The sequence below is a fragment of the Borostomias antarcticus genome, assembly GCF_949987555.1.
Source record: "Borostomias antarcticus genome assembly, chromosome: 3".
NCBI classification, from domain to species: domain Eukaryota; kingdom Metazoa; phylum Chordata; class Actinopteri; order Stomiiformes; family Stomiidae; genus Borostomias; species Borostomias antarcticus.
The window spans coordinates 28,984,005-29,001,358 of NC_140236.1; the positions used below are offsets into that span (position 1 = coordinate 28,984,005).

The following is a 17,354-nucleotide window of genomic DNA, read 5'->3' on the forward strand; positions in this document are numbered from 1 at the left end:
ATCCAGATTCCATCATTGGACACTGTTGTGGGCAGAGAAGGAGATCATATTCATATTTGAACATACATGTTCAAACATGGGTTAATTATACACACTGCAATAGTATTCATATTGTTGGGTTATGATGTACGACTGGACCTTCTGAGAGAGTGTTTATGTGTATACTGGTATAGCCTATGCTGAACAAATTCCAAAAAGCAATGGTTTGTCTTAAGATAAGATAAACATAATGGTCCCAGTGGGTTAAATGGCCTTGGACACTGTCTCTTTAACACCTTTTTCACCCTCATCGTACCAACATATTTAACAAACATGGACTACTGACTGGGGTTCCTGGGTACCCCAATAATAAACTACTGGAAGAAACAACCATCATAGCAAACTTTTTCTTCTCAAAACGTTAGTAGTTATGTAATTAATGTCAACTGAGAAAAAAAGATTGCTATTTTAACAATTTGCATATTGTGTAAAATTCACATATACACTGTTCTTTAAATCTATAGAAACTGCACTAGCCTCTGAAACTAATAAACTGCTCATTCATGTGATACTTTAAATTAGGATCCATATCAAACATGCACTCTGCCCATATTCCCCCCCATTAAAACTGCATAAGTACTTTGACTGGGGTCCCCAAGGACCCCAATACTTGGTGTTTTTAAAAAGCCCTAATTGAATAGAAAACAACGAGGAGTCATTATGAACAAATTGATGGACAGTCATGATAAAATGGAATGACAGAATAAAGCACATGTGAGATATGACAAAAAGTCTCCAGTACCTCTGGGGTCAGCGAGGATCCTAGTGAGTAGGATGAGGGTTCAAATAAAATAAAAGATGCATCATACAAACATACAAAAGTACAATAAAAAATAAGTAAGGACATCAACAAAAGACATCAAATACAAGAGACCATAAAGCATATGTCCTGCTCATACAGTATACTGTGGAAACATTCAACCGACTTTGCCCATACAATCATTTAATGCCGTTTAGTTAATGTTGTTCCACTGAGAGCTTTGATGGAAGCTTGAATGTTTGTACTAGTTCAGTCAGGGTCTTGCTACCATGAGGGTTTCTGATGAAGACACCTGTGCTAGGTTCTTGTCCTACTGGGACAGTACATTTGATATCAGTACAGTATCTGAACAGTATCTTTACAAAATACAAGTAATAGTATTTTTTACTCTCTGGAATATTCCCCCTCTTGAGAGCGGGTGTTTGAGGAACAGAGCATCCTGCTACAGGCTGATGGTTCTGTCCCCCTGCAGGTACGGGAGGAAGATCGTGCTGTTTGCCACCATGGCTGTCCAGATGCTGTTCACCTTCATCCAGGTGTTCTCTGCGTCCTGGCTCATGTTCTGCACCTTGTTCTTTCTCGTTGGGATGGGCCATATCTCCAACTATGTGGCTGCATTCGTTCTTGGTATTCTGCTTTCTTTCTCTTAAAAAATGTTTTTTTTTTGTTTGTCTGATCAATTGACACTTTGTGGTTGTAGGGTTATTTGCAGAAGTATTTTCAAGTAAAAATAAATAAATAAATTCTTATATGATGAATATATTTTTTATTTAATATGTATGTACTCTTAAAGCTCAATGAGCTAACTTTTTTATAGTTCTATATTTACCTCTATTATTAGTTTATGAATTGGCCTTAACAATACCCCAAAAATCATTTTCATGACATGAGACTGCATGAGACCCTGTGAATGTATTATTTTAGAATATCAGTGTACTGGCTAGTACACTGGCGGGAAATCTTGTGGTGGAAACGGAAGTGATGCGTTTTGCATCTCACAATATCAGGAAGACAATAAACGCTTCGCCCTGCAAAACAAAATCTACATGCACATTAAAGGGGTAGTGTGCTATTTTGGACATTTAGCCCTATTTGTGGTCTGTCTACCATGAACCTGAAACATAGAGACCATAATTTCACTGATTGTTCCAGTATTGAGTTAGCTGCAGTTTTTATGCAGGCTCTCACTGGGCTACAATGGAAGTCAATGGGGAAAAAACTATGATGAATATGCTTTTCTGAGACGAGAAGCACAGGCTGTAATCTTACCAGTCTCAGTATGCTCTCCTGTGAAATGTATCGCAATCTGAATATTTTTAGTCCTGGAACAATCAGTGAAATTATGGTCTCTATGTTTCAGGTTCATGGTAGACAGACCACAAATATGGCTAAATATTCAAAAAAGCACACTACCCCTTTAAAGAAAGAAGACCGGTAATTTCTGGATCACTCCGGATACAGGTGAACTAATAAACTCATAAACTCATATTCATCTTAATCCAAATAAATGGAGTCATTGGCATCAGAGATAGATGCTCAAACTTTCAACTAACTTTCAATTAAGAAGCACTTAACTCCAAAGTACTTCTTAACTCCCATACAAAGGATTGCTTAAGAAGGGTTCCTTAAGAAGGTTCTTTATCAGGAAACGCGGCCAATATCTGTACTAGGGATGTTAACAGTAATCGACTATCGATTAATTGGCGGTAAGAATTTACTTGAGTAAGATTTGGTTACTCGATTAATTGCTTGTTAATGGAACAGAACTAGAACTTTTTTGCGGTGGAACGAACGTTATCAACGGGAGTTGCGTGAAATGTAATCATGATTTAAGGTCTGACTGCACATGAGGGCGCCACGCCATGTAGCGAAGGCTAATTGAGATGCCGGGAAATTTGAACGACACAGCGGAAGACACAAAAATGAAGCGAGCAAAGCGCAGTCCAGAGTGGGACGTTCTTATCAATTAATCGACTATTGTTTATTAAGGTTAACAGTTATCGATTAATACAATTCCTTGAAATTTGCAACCCTAATCTGTACTCTGTTCATATGCAACACCTGTAGACTCATCAAATCAAGTACTCTACCTAAGCCTCTCATCCATACTGTATATATCAAAATGCAGATCGATTTATAAAGTAATAATATTAATCTCAATCTCCAGGAACAGAGTTGTTCATTCCACCTGCCAGGATTGTCTACTCCACCCTGGGGGTGTCCATGTTCTTCGTCGTCGGTTACATGCTCCTCCCCTTGATGGCCTTCTTCATCAGGGATTGGAGAATGCTACTGCTCGTTCTCACCCTACCCAGCCTCCTCTACGTGCCGTTCTGGTGGTAGGTGTGGGTGTATGTTTGTGTGTGTGTGTGTGAACTGTAATGGAATTTAACTGATCTAGTCAAAAAAGGATTTACCAAGATTCGCTCAAAAGGTTAAGTCTGGTTTATTGTGAAAACATACGAGCGCAAGGACCTCTGGACAACCCAACAGAGTGGTCTATCCAGACAAGTGAGTTTGAGCTCGCCTAGTACCCCCTTATATGTGCTCAAAACACAGGTATGGTGCTTCCAGGATGTGATTGGCTACTCCATTGTACGTCATATGAAATGGCAGGCGTGGCCAAGAGTACAGACATGTGACATGAGAAAAAGGCGGCAATTGGGGACAAAGGATGGTTATTCTGTTGTAGACAGCACAGCTATGTGAATATTTGGGGGAGGTGATGAATTACAAAAGGAGAGAGAGAACAAAGGTTTAAGGTGTTTGGATGTAAATTCCTCAACTGTGTGTGTGTGTGTGTGTGGATATGTGTTGTGCATGTGTGTATATGTGTCTGCTTTTTTGGCTGTGTTTGGCTTCCTCTATATGCCATATTGAGTACGCACAATGTTTACTTTTGTATATTATTTTAATCAAGAATCACAGTAGTCATGTGTTTACTCTATATCTATACTGGTGTCCAGGTTCATCCCAGAGTCTCCACGATGGCTTCTCTCCCAGGGCCGGCTGGAGGAGGCGGAGGCCATCCTCAGACAAGCTGCCAAACAGAATGGAGTTGAGGCACCGGAAATCATCTTTCAGCCTCTGCAGGTGAGTGTGTCTGGTCAGTTCTCTACAAGGGCGTAGGTTTGGTTTCAACATTAGGAGGGACCATATAACAGTGTAGCTTGCATACATTTTTTTTTGCTGGGGAAGAGAGGTTAAACCTCTTAAATATGCATATATTTATGAAATTGAATAATACTAATACAGTGTATCACATCCTGCCTGCTGCTGCGTCCCTCCACTCTCTCTTGACTTTTGCTGCTGCTGCATCACTCCACTCTCTCTTTCTCTCTCGGTTGCTGCTGCGTCCCTCCACTCTCTCTCTCTCAACTGCTGCTGTGTTTCATATATAAAAATGATTTGATAAAAATTTAGATTTTCATTGGATTTTTAGACTGACATTCAACTCATAAATTCTTGATATATCTGTCCATTAGGGGAGTCACAAAATACCAGAAATTTAGTTGGCAATACCAATTGAGAAATTCCACAATCCTGGATACCCAATTCGATACCATAGTTGGAAAAAATGTACTTCAACATACACTACTTTATCTTACTTTATTCACTTAACACCCTCCGGCCAATATAGGGAGAGGAAAATTATGAGATTCCAGTTAGCAAATATAGCCTAAGTTAGCTAATAACTGTAGGCCTAAGAAAACAGGCTACACGGGGACGGGCTTGTATAAAGAAAAACAGACCTAAGTCCTCATAAAAGTAACTTTAACGGCTCACACGGGCTGGCTAATCTCTAGATAACGTTACCTTATGAGTATTCCGGTTCCCCTATAATTGTAACAAGAACCCCTGTCAGGCTAAAACAATGTATTTATTTTTACATCAAAACTTACGACTTTAATATCACTGACGTTTTTTTAGCATACGTTAATGGGAATTTAATATGGTGAAAATTAGCATCACGTCTAGCACAGACTGGGTTTGACAAAGCTATAGCTAGCTAATAGCCCGGCTAGTATGCTGACACTAACGGTTGTTAGTTGTGAGGACGCCGTGATGTCCCACTCAATTAAATCTCTGGTCGGCAGCTAATGTATAATAATGTAATGGCTGCTGCTGTTACAGGATGATAGAAACCGTCTTAACAGTTTGCTAGCTAGCCAGCTATAGGCTATCACCAGTTGATAATTTGCCACAATGTAAAGACAAGTGATGTTAGTTTAGGTAACGTTAGCAAGCACCAACCTAGCTGGTTTTCATGTGGCTAATGCCTAACGTTAGCTACTTAGTTTACCAGTAGCTAGCTAACCTAGCTAATGCTAACGTTACTTACAGTTGCGGAGAAAAAGCTCCTGATATCCCTCATCCTCTTCGGAGGGGGAGGCGATCGCCTGGCGGAGGCATAAAAAATACTGGGATGGCACATTCACGGTGGAGGAAAGGGGTACGCGGTCTAATGTAACTCCGAACATAATGCAAAGTAATTAGTTAACTCACTCAAAATGGTACCAATTATGTCCTTCCAAACTATGGGAAGGCCATCTAAATGATCTAATATAACTGCACTCCAAAGATAATGCGAACAAGATTGCTTAAAAGTTGGTAGGGACAATTTGGGCCTCCCAAAATGTTGGTAGGGACATGTCCCGACCGTCCATACGCAAACCTACGCCCTTGGTTCTCTATCCTGACTGGTCCAGGATTTGCCCAGAGGACAGTGTGTGTGTGTGTGTGTGAGATCACTTCCCTCTGGATGCACATCAGTAAGCTGAAGTACAGGCTCAAAGAGAGAGAGTGATAAACAGGGAGAGGTGCTGAGAGAGAGAGAGAGAGAGAGAGAGAGAAAGAGAGAGAGAGAGAGAGATCATTGGGTCGTCCACTGACGGGCCTCCCATCTTTGTCTCCAGTTATCCCGGTCCTCCATACCCCTGGCAATCTCATCGGTGGTCTACACTTCCGAATCCCTCTTAATTATGTCCATGAATGTTTTTGTTTTGCGACTTGCGTCCGCACCATGGAGATGGCTTCCATAACACCAGCTTGCTGGCCGGAAGCTCACGGTGTCTGTAGCAGTGCCCAGCCAGTCTCATTCTCCCTACTGCTATCTTCCCACTCACCTTTGGCCTCTTTCAGAGAGAGAGAGAGAGAGAGAGAGAGAGAGAGAGAGAGAGAGAGAGAGAGAGAGAGAGAGAGAGAGAGAGAAGATAGAGAGATACAGAGGGAGAGCCAGAGAGACATAGCTAGATAGATAAGACTGAGGTAGAGGGAGGTTTTGGGAGAGAGGTGTTCAACAACAACAATTCCCCTTCTGTCATTAGAAAAGCTCCTCAGCCTGTTTCTCTCTAGCTGTGGAGACCATGATAATCTGCCCTTCTGACAGGAACAAAACCCAAAACACTGCAATTAGCGGGGAACCCCGTGGAGCGAGGAATGTGCTTTAGTGAGCTGCAGGGAGGCCTTCACTAGATCTCCACAGCTATCTGTGCGTTTTCCTGACCATCAGGAATACGTTGGCCCTGGACTAACTCATCAAACAGGATTAGACTGGTGACAGCTGTGCAGTGGGTGGCTGGCTTTCATCTAACCCTAACCCTTTCATATATACAGTCCCGATATTAATGAATGAGCCCTAACCCTTTCATCTATCCAGTCTTGATCATATTATATTAATAATTGAGCCCTAACCCTTTCATCTATCCAGTCTTGATCATATTATATTAATGAATGAACCCTAACCCTTTAATCTATCCAGTCTTGATCATATTATATTAAGGAATGAGCCCTAACCCTTTCATCTATCCAGTCTTGATCATATTATATTAAGGAATGAGCCCTAACCCTTTCATCTATCCAGTCTTGATCATATTATATTAAGGAATAAGCCCTAACCATTTCATCTATCCAGTCTTGATCATATTATATCAATGAATGAACCCTAACCCTTTCATCTATCCAGTCTTGAAAGAAAGGAATGAGGGACAGGTAAGTAATGAATGTTGGAGGTAGGGAATAGAGGATGAGGAATGTTGGAGGTAGGGAATAGAGGATGAGGAATGTTGGAGGTAGGGAATAGAGGATGAGGAATGTTGGAGGTGGGGAATAGAGGAGGAGGAATGTTGGAGGTAGGGAATAGAGGATGAGGAATGTTGGAGGTAGGGAATAGAGGATTCATTTTTGGAGTATTGGAACAACAGTCTCCAGTCTGATCTTAGCGCACCTGACCTCCCCGACCCTTCACCTTAAGTTAGAGGAAAAAGCAATAGCTATTTCTCATATATATATATATATATATATATATATATATATATATATATAATCTCCTTCTAACTTCCTCTGTGTCCACAGACACAGATGGCTGGTTATTAACTTACAGTACAGTATTGGTGCCTTCGGTCCTCTCTTTTGAAATTCTTTCTCTGACCCCCCAGTGATGGAATCTTTGGAGACAGGGAGGGGGATGCTGAGAATCATCCTCAGATTATATATATATATATATATATATATATATATACATCCTCTCCAGATCTTAAAAATAGCTATAATCTATGTTAGAAATAGTATCATACTGCATACTGTAGTATCATGGCAAAGAGGTCATGTGTGGGGGTGTAGTTGTTTCATTATTCACAAATAAACATCACAAGTTTTGCTGAAATAAAATGTCAATCACAAATGTATCACAAATGCAAAAGCATTTTTCTATTTCTCAAATAAATTATTGGCTCACAAATATTTTAAACTCACAACTCACTCCTTTCATTTCTTTGTGGATGGCAGCATGTGCAGTCTTCAGAGTAGAGGAAAAGCACCCTGACACAAGAGAGATGTGTTCGTGAGGTGGTGGTTGGTGGGTGGTGTTGATTGGTGGTGGTTGGTGGGTTGGTGCATGGAGCAGCGATTGTGCAATGTGTGTAAATTTGCTTTACTTATTTGTGAATCTCAGTTTATTTTTGTGAATCATAAATGTATTTAATTAATGTTTTATTTTTGCGGAACTCCTACTGTGTAGTGGATGTTAAATACTTGAGAAAGTTCACGGGCGGCTATGGCTCAGGAGGTGGAGCAGGTTGTCCAGTGATCCGTAGGGTCAGCGGTTCAATTCCCGGACCCTCCTGTCCACATGTCAAAGTGTCCTTGGGCAAGACACAGCCCCAAATTGCTCTCAATGAGCAGGCTAGCACATTGCATGGCAGCTGCCACCATTGGTGTGTGAATGTATGGGTGAATGAGAGGCCATTGTAAAGCACTTTGGATAAATGTGAGTAGAAAATGTGATCAATCAATTAATCAAAAGACCACCCCTTTCAAATAAATAAAACTGTCTATCTCTGAGCCCTGTACCCATCTGTTGTGACTTGCATGTCTGTTTGTGCATGTACTGTATGCATGCCTGTGTGTGTGTGTGTGTGTTCATGTATGCACTCTTGCCTATATGGCTGTGTGTGTGTGGATGTGTGTGTGTGTGTGTGTGTGTGTGTGTGTGTGTGTGTGTGTGTGTGTGTGTGTGTGCGTGTGCATGCGTGTGCGTGCGAGAGTCTGGAGGGAGTTGCAGCAGGGGAGGTTGGAGACCTACACCATCTGTGATCTGGTGCGTTCCAGAAGTATCCGCTGGGTGTCCGTCACCCTGTGGCTCATCTGGTGAGTCCCGCCTCGCCAACAACAAACACAGAACCTCCATCTGGTCCTGAGAAGCCCAGACTCCTGAGCCAGTCTCTAAACACAGAACCTCCAGCTGGTCCTGAGAAGCCCAGACTCCTGAGTCAGTCTCTAAACACTTAGTTCAACCAGAGTTAAGCAACAACAACAACTTCGCATTGCAGAACCGATCCTAAGTTTTTTGGGCGTATAGCTTTGTTCAGGTTTAAACCAATCCCAAGCAGAAGGCGTAGTCTTGTTGCCGGGCGTTCTCACTGGCGTTCTAGCGACTAGTTCAACATAGAAAACCGTAGAGGTTCGTATGGCATAGATACCAAGTCCCCAGACCCAGCCTCAGTCCCAGACCCAACCTCAGCCCCAGACCTAAGATCTAGCCTCACTCCCAGACCTAGCCTCACTCCCAGACCTAGCCTTAGTTCCAGATCCAGCCTTATGCCGGGTTCACACCGGAAGCGTCAGCGCAGCCCGTTTCCTTTCGGTGCCAATGTTAACAAACGTGACTGTTCACACCGGCAGCACAGCGTTGCCAGATGTACGATAATTATTGTATTTGTACGATAATTTTGCCCTCTGTAAGATGTACGATCAATAATGCCCAAAATCCCATAATGTACGATAATTTGATCATTTTGTGACACTTAGTTGTAATCAGTTTATTCATTCATTTTCCGAGTCCTGACAAGATCAGGATATGTTATAACTTCCGCCCTGCGGATGACTATGGGTAGTCTCTACAAAGTAAGCAGAGTGGAAGTTTACAGTGGTAGTGCGGTTGATGAAATAGTTTAGGTTCAAATGTAACTGTTGTTTCAACATTCGTTTTACTTTGCAAATAAACTACATTTCACAGAACAGCATACTGACATACAGTAAGATTAAAGCATGAGCTTCCCGACTCAGAAAAGGCTACACATTTTCGCTTTTTGCTGTCCCTGTCCACTTCCATTGTGAAGACAGGTTTGTGTTACTGCAAATAGGGCTAAATGTCAAAAATAGCACACAATGCGGGACTCTTGGACAGCATCAAATATGTAGGCTTCCCCACTGTCGTGTTTGCTAGACCATAGACATGAGACAGACTGTTGACTAAATGCAACGACACTTTATTCACTTCCATCGACCATCAATCCCACAACTCCCGCTCTCACACTGCGCATGCTCCCATCTCTATTTCCATTGGCCAATAACATTATATTATGTTCTAACATAATGCCACATCTCCCCTTTCTAGAGAACAAAGGGTAGACTGCCTTTGTCTCCTCAGACCTTAGAGGATTATTCTGCCTCTTTTGTTGAAAGGTCTGTCCCTGAAAATGAGAAGAGTTCTAACTATAACAGTTAGTGATAATTAAATCGAACAAATAACAAGACTACTTAAAGTGCACAAATGGGACCTCATAAAACATCAACAGGGACTAATTTTTCTTCCCATGAAACAGTACCCATATCCATCCCCCCCACTTCTGTTTTCTTTTTGGTTTTCTTTAGGGTACACACTTAACCAAGCGCTCAGTCTCAAATTTTTCTCCGCTCACAGGTCAAGCCTTCTAGGTTTAACTACCGCCCTCCCAACCCTAGTTCTGAGAGTGGGAGTCTCTGTAGGTGGGGCCTGAGGTCCTCCCCTTCACCTTCTAATTCTGTGTGAATGCATCGCCGTCCAGCAGTGCAGGGTCCAGTTGAGAGGGCAGAACAGGCACCGTGGTGCGCAGGCGTCGGCCCATGAGGAGCTGGGCTGGGCTGTACCCACTCTGAAGAGGTGTGGCTCTGTAGGCGAGTAGAGCCAGGTAGGGGTCGCTTGCCTTTTTTAGGAGGTTTTTCATGGTCTGGATCGCCCTCTCCGCTTCCCCATTACTCTGCGGAAACCTCAGGCTGCTGGTGATGTGTCTGAACCCGTACGCAGCAGCAAAGAAAGTGAAGACTCGACCAGAAAACTGTGGTCCATTATCTGACATCAGGACCTCAGGGATGCCATGGCGGGCAAAAATGGACTTAAGATGTACAATGACGTCAGTGGACCTGGTGTGAGATAACTGAGCAATCTCAACATACCTGGAGAACTAATCGACGATGAGCAGGTAAATGTCGTTCCCCAGGATGAAAAGGTCGGCCCCCAACTTCTGCCATGGTCTTTCAGGGCACTCTGACGGCATGAGTGGCTCACTGGGATTCTGTCGCTCCTGAAAGCATGTCCTACAGTTGAGCACCATGTCGCTCACTTGCTGGTTGAGTCCAGGCCACCACACAGACTGGCGAGCGCGTTCCTTGCACTTCACTACACCTTGGTGTCCTTCATGTAGTTTGGCTAGCACATCGTTCCTCATTACTGAAGGTATTACCAGCCGTGTACCTTTCAGCAGTAGGCCGTCTTCCACCGTAAGCGTAGCTTGCTCTCTCCAGTAGCTTTTCAGCACCGGTTCCTTTCTTGCGTGGTCTGGCCATCCGTCTGTACACAGCATCATGACACGTGAGCAGACACTGTCAGCTTTTAGCTCCTTCCTCAGGCTTTCCATGTATGTGGGACTGACAGGTAGGTTTTCCATAACACAGTCCACGTATATATTGGTGTTCTCCATCAGATCCTTTTTTTTCATGTTGTAACCGGTGAGCGTGACAGTGTGTCTGCTGTCCAGAGTGACTTTCCTGGGACATACATGATGGAGTTTGAGTAGTGCATCAACCGCATCCTGAAGCGCTGGATCCTTGGCGGCAGAAGATCCAGGGCTTGGCCTCCAAGTAGACTGAGAAGGGGTTTATGGTCGGTCTCCAGGCAGAAGTGTTTTCCTATGAGGAAATCCCGGAACCGTTCGCAGGCCCATGTGAGGCCCAGAGCCTCCTTCTCTATCAGCGCGTACCGTTGTTCAGTGGGAGTAAACGACCGTGATGCGTAACACCGGGCTCACGCGCTTGCGTTTGATGCGTGTCCGTCAACGTATGGCGGAAGGCGTGTCTGCCGCACGCAACAACAACCAATCACATTGTCCGAAACTGCGCTCGCAACAGCCAGTAGATTCTCCGAACCTGCTAGCGCGCACTATTTTGAAAACCCACCCGGCTTTTCGTTTAGTGCTGTCATGGATGCTAATCTGGTCGAACGTGTGGCGATCGTCTATGCATTGTGGTTGAGGCAACGTGAACGTCGTGCCCGCAGGTATTGGGTACATCCTATTCTGCAAACAAACAGCGATTGTCCTCCATCTTGGTATCGAAAAATGTGAAAATCCCGCCTTGCGATGACGTCTTTCTCCGTCAAGACATCTGATTGGTCGGCAGCTCCAGCAATGCATCTGAAAGTTGAACATTTCTCAACTTTCGACGCTAGCAACGCAGGCAACGCAACGCACCGGGACAACAACGGAACCAGAATGCCATTCGGCTGCAGCCATTGAAAGTGAATGGCATCCGTCAATGTTGACGCATCAAACGCAAGCTTGTGAGCGCCCCGTAAGCCACGGGCTTCCATTCTTCCCCCCACCTCTGGGGGAGAATGCCCCCCAAGCCGAATGCCACATCCCAGACGCAGCTGTTTCTCTTTGAGAGAAGGTCACGGAGCGGTTTGTCTTTTTCTGATAACTGGGGAATGAACCTTCCCAGTTGATTGACCAGTCCAAGAAAGCTCCTCAGCTCGCTGACATTTGTGGGCTCCTCCATCTCCATGATGGCCTCCGTCTTCCTTGGGTCTGCGCGGACGCCTGTAGCTGTGACGATCTGGCCCAGGAAGACCACCTCACTCTTGGAGAGTTCACATTTGTCCACGTTCAGGGTGATGCCGGCCTTTTCCAGCCTTTGTAGCACGGCCTGGAGATGAGCATCGTGCTCTTCTTGGTCCCGCCCCCACACCAGCAGGTCGTCAATGTGGCAGATCACACCTTCCAGACCCTCTATAACCTCCGCCATCATGCAATGGAAATGTTCAGGTGCTGAGGCGATTCCAAAGGGAAGACGGTTAAAGTGAAACCGTCCGAATGTGGTAATGAACGTAGTATACTTGGCTGAGTTTTCTGCAAGCGGAACCTGCCAAAACCCCATGTTCACATCCAGTTTGCTGAACACCTTGCTCCAGCAAGGGTTCCGAGGCTCTGCTCTATAGACGGCAGAATGTACTTTTCTCTGCATACATACTCGTTCAAGCCAGTCAGATCCACACACAAACGCACAGATTTACCATCCTTCTTGGGGACGACCACCATGCCGGCGCACCAGTCGGTCGGCTCCTCCACACGGCTGATGACGCCCAGGCTCTCCATGCGCTGGAGCTCTTCTTTAACTTTCCCCATCATCGGCAGCGGAATCTTCTTGGGGGTTTTCAAGGAAAATGGCACAGCATCCGGTTTAAGTTTTATAGCGTACGGTTGTTGTACCTCACCTAGGCCACTGCACAGCTTGGGGTAACTTGTCTTGAGGGTCTCCATGTCGATGCTGTTGACGCGGTTGAGTAAGCCAAGGGCTACGATGGCTGGCCTCCCCAGCAAAGGCGTGCTCAGGTTTTTCACCACGTAGACCTTCTCTGTGGTCAGCTTGCCTCCTCTCCTCAGCTGCAGCTTGGTGAACCCCGCCACATCCAGTGGAATCCGCCCCGGGCCGAACAAAGGTTTCTCCGCTTTCTGGAGAACAGGTGGCTGTATGTTGGAAAACATGTTGTCAAAAGCAGCCCGTGACACAACAGTGACATCAGCTCCAGTATCGAGCTTGAAGGTGACATGTTTGTCCATCACTTCTATCTGTACAGTCCATGGATCAGCATCTGACATCACAGAGCCGAGGAGGAAGCTGTCTTCCTCTTCCTCAATACCATGCACAGTTTTACCTGCAAGGTACACTCGCTGGTAGTGACCTATTTTCCCACAGGAATGGCACTTCACCTCATTGGCGGGATACTCCAGTTTGGGGTGTGGCGCGCCACCACATTTGTAGCACTGGGAGCTGCTCTGACTGCTGTGTGACCTTGCTCCATAGCTCTTGGATTTGTTAAGTTTAGGCTTTTCCTTTAGTTTGCCTTTAAACACTCTGTCCACAGAGCTGACATCCATCTGAACTGCACTACTGCTGTCACTCCTCAGTGTGCTTTGCTGCTTTTTGATCTCCTCTGATTGTCTTGCCATATTGATGGCTTTTTCGAGGTCTAAGTCCTTTTCCATTTGCATGTGTTCTGAGAGCCGTGAGTCTGCCAGCCCTACTACTAACCTATCCCTGATGAGCTCATCATGCAATGTCCATAATTGCAGTGCTCTGCCAATGCATACAGGGCAGTGACGACTGAATCAACAGTCTCATTTGCTTCCTGCTTGCGCATGTTAAATCGTGCATGTTCATACACAATATTCTTCTTCACTACAAAGAACGATTGAAAGCCATCCCTTATGCTGGTCAGCCGCGCTAAGCTTCAAGCCTCTCAAAACATCGTCAGCCTCATCTCCCATACAATAGATCAGAGTGTTCACCTGATTCTCTTCGGGGTTGGCTGCCAAGTTGCTTGCCTGACGGAACCTCTCAAATCTCCGTATCCACTTCGTCCACTCGAGCGGCTTGGAAAAATCAAAAGGCTCTGGCGGCTGAATGCTAAATGTCGCGCTAGGTTTGCTACTATTAGCAATTCTGCTAGCTCCTTCACCGTGCTGCACGCTAGCCCGCTCGCCCTCGTCACTACTCATAAAATCTGCCGATTAGATACAGGAACTGGTAGATGTTGTCCGTTCTGATTTAACTCAACAGCACTTCTGACACCATGTTGTGTTTGCTAGACCATAGACGTGAAACAGACTGTTGACTAAATGCAACAACACTTTATTCGCCTTATTCACTTCAGCTGCCATATTGGTCAGTCTGACGTAATTGGTGGTGTGGATGCGGAAGTGCCCGTTGACTTCAATGTTAAAAGTTCACTGTAAAAACATCACTTCAAGAACCAAAATAGTCCAAATAACAGGCTGAATACACTATCGGGGTTACAAACTCATCATTACCAGACTCTGATTGTTTTTCACTGCCGTTGTTTTCGCGTTTGGAAATACATGGGATTGAATGCAGCTGACGGCTTACTATGGCTCATAGTAACCCTAACCCTAACCCTAACCCTGACCCATTACGTCAGACTGACCAATATGGTAGCTGAAGTGAATAAGGCGAATTCACTTCCATTCAGCTCCACCATCAATCCCACAACTCCCGCTCTCACACTGTGCATGCTCACCTCTCTATTTCCATTGGTCAATAACATTATAACTATAACTAGCAATTAAAAATAGGCTTTCAAACAGTCTATCCTTTTTCGGAATTTAAATGACATGAAATGATGTCTGATAAATGAAGATAGGTCTTGTCGCTTGGACACATCAGTTCCAATAAATTTTACCCAATAAATCAATCAAGGCTTCCAATTCTAATCCTGCACAATAAGAGCGAGACTGGCTAAAGCAGTTACACTGATGATTACTGTAAAGTTAGCTATTTTGCTGCAATTGGTTCAACTTCTGTTTCTGGACAAAGGTAAGGGATGAACCCAGATAACACAAGGCTAGCGGACCTACAGCGCATCCCCGATGGATGAGTTGGCGGACCTCCGGCGGTATATGACACAAGGCTAGCGGACCTACAGCGGGTCCCCGATGGATGCTCCACCACCATTCCACCGGTACTTAATTGTCTATATCCTAGGCCCATTGGCCGTGGAGTCCGTGGCGTGGTGGCGAGACTCCGCCCCCTCGCGTCAGAGCGGTTCGGGTGTAGTGCAGTTACTTCCGGGCAATCTCCATACACCCACTGGTGAAAACCATGTGTCTCTAGCCCGCCCAGGGACCGAGTTGTGGAGTTCATGGCATGGATAGTGGCGTGGTGGCGAGACTCCGCCTGCTTGGGTCAGAGCTGATTGAGCGCAGTACACTGACCTCTGGGCAATCTCCATGCACCCACTGGCGAAGACCGTGGGTCTCTAGCCCACTCAGGGGCTGAGTTGTGGGATCCTTGGCGTGGATAGTGGTGTGATGGCGAGACTCCGCCCCCTCGGGTCAGAGCTGGTCGTGGACAGTGTACCTCTCTCTGGGCCACCCACCTGCCCCCACCAGTGAAGACCCTGTGTCTCTAGCCCACTCGAGGGCTGAGTTGTGGGGTCCGTGGCGTGGTGGCAAGACTCCGCCCCCTCGCGTCATATTGGGTTGGGGGCTGTGGACCCCTCTCTGGGCTACCCACTTGCCCCTACCGGTGAAGACAAGTGTGTCTCTAGCCTACTCAGGGGCTGAGTTGTGGGATCTGTGGCGTGGATAGTGGCGTGATGGCAAGACTCCGCCCCCTCGGGTCAGAGCTGGTCGTGGACAGTGTACTTCTCTCCGGGCCACGCACCTGCCACCACCGGTGAAAACCGTGTTTCTCTAGCCCTCTCAGGGGCTGATTTGTGGGGTCCGTGGCGTGGACAGTGGCGTGGTGGCAAGACTCCGCCCCCTCGCGTCATATTGGGTCGGGGGCTGTGGACCCCTCTATAAACCCTTTATACACATTATTTGACCTTTCAATTCTCTTCACTTACATAAACAGACAGTGAGTGTGTGGCCTCTGAAATAATAAAGAACTAGTGCTGCGAGCAGCAGTGAGCGGGCCCTCGCACCCCACGCGTGTCGGGGTGCTGCGCCGTTAAAGGCTGTGCTATTTCGGTGTGCAGTACTGAGAGAAACTTCCTGTCACCAGTAGGTGGCGCTCTAGGCGTGACTCAATACCAAAGCATAGATGTGTTCAGGAGGTGACCTTCATGAAGCGTCAGCAATTTGGTGCAAATCGGATGATGTATGCAGGAGTTATGAGGACTTCCTGTTTCACCAATAGGTGGCGCTATACGTATGACGCAATACTGACACATAGATGTGTTCAGGACAGAACCGTCATGAAGCGTGAGCTATATCGGACAAATTGGATAATGTATGGAGGAGTTATGAGGACTTCCTGTTTCACCAATAGGTGGCGCTATAAGTATGACGCAATACTGACACATAGATGTGTTCAGGACAGGACCGTCATGAAGCGTGAGATATATCGGACAAATTGGATAATGTATGGAGGAGTTATGAGGACTTCGTGTTTTATGGCGAAATGTCAAACTTTAGCGGGGCGCCACGGCAAGGGTGTGTGGTGAAAACTCAATTTTTTTGATAACTTTTGATCACAAAGGTCTTAAGATGAAGCCGACCCGATATAAAGTTGATCGGATGAAATCTCTAGGAGGAGTTCGTCGAAGTACGAGGCATGGAAATGGTCAAAACAAGGACAAAATGACACATTAAAAGCAAAATGGCGGACTTCCTGTTGCATGTTGGGTATAGCTCCAAGAGACATTTTAGTGTGGCTCGATGAAATACATATGCCCACCGAATTTCGTTCGCCTACATCAAACTGAAAGGTGGGGCTCGCCATTTTAAACTTTCCAGGGGGCGCTCTTGAGCCGTTTTGCCACGCCCATTTCCGTCACCCATGAAATATCCGATTAACACCGGGACTGATGTATCTGCAAAGTTTCATCCGTTTTCATCGATGTTTAGGCCGCCAAAAAGGAATTTGTTTGGGGAGAAGAAGGAGAAGAAGGAGAAGGAGAATAATAATCCTTCGAGTTTCAATAGGGCCTCGCACCGCAGTGCTCGGGCCCTAAATATAATGTATAACTGACTGAAATACTTACACAAATAAACTAAATAGCCTTACTCAAATACTCATTGAATTGCTGAAACAAGGAACAGTCTATCTAAGCCTGTTGCTGCCCACTGAACAAGGAACACTGTCTATCTAAGCCTGTTGCTGCCCTCCTGTGGCCGAAAACGGTACATGCTCTTGTGGTAGCAACATAGAAATGCAGGTTCTGGGACATCTGGGCATCTGTCAACAAGTGCTGAGAAATGCGTTTCTGGTGTGAACA

At 45.5% G+C, this 17,354-nt stretch overlaps 2 protein-coding genes across 2 annotated transcripts in view; one reads left to right on the plus strand and one right to left on the minus strand.

The window, feature by feature from the left end:
- LOC311307327 (chloride channel CLIC-like protein 1) overlaps positions 1–17,354 on the minus strand; it is a gene marked incomplete at both ends in the record, with an annotated part of 167,715 nt that overhangs the window by 56,911 nt on the left and 93,450 nt on the right. The gene's annotated exons all lie outside the window — the stretch shown is intronic.
- Positions 1–17,354, plus strand: part of LOC311329915 (solute carrier family 22 member 4-like) — a gene marked incomplete at both ends in the record, with an annotated part of 28,323 nt that overhangs the window by 7,318 nt on the left and 3,651 nt on the right. The window contains 4 exons of the mRNA XM_084461867.1: positions 1,272–1,426; positions 2,967–3,138; positions 3,766–3,898; positions 8,355–8,446. Of these exons, the coding sequence (XP_084317993.1) occupies positions 1,272–1,426; positions 2,967–3,138; positions 3,766–3,898; positions 8,355–8,446 (552 nt within the window). The remainder of the gene's footprint in view (positions 1–1,271; positions 1,427–2,966; positions 3,139–3,765; positions 3,899–8,354; positions 8,447–17,354) is intronic.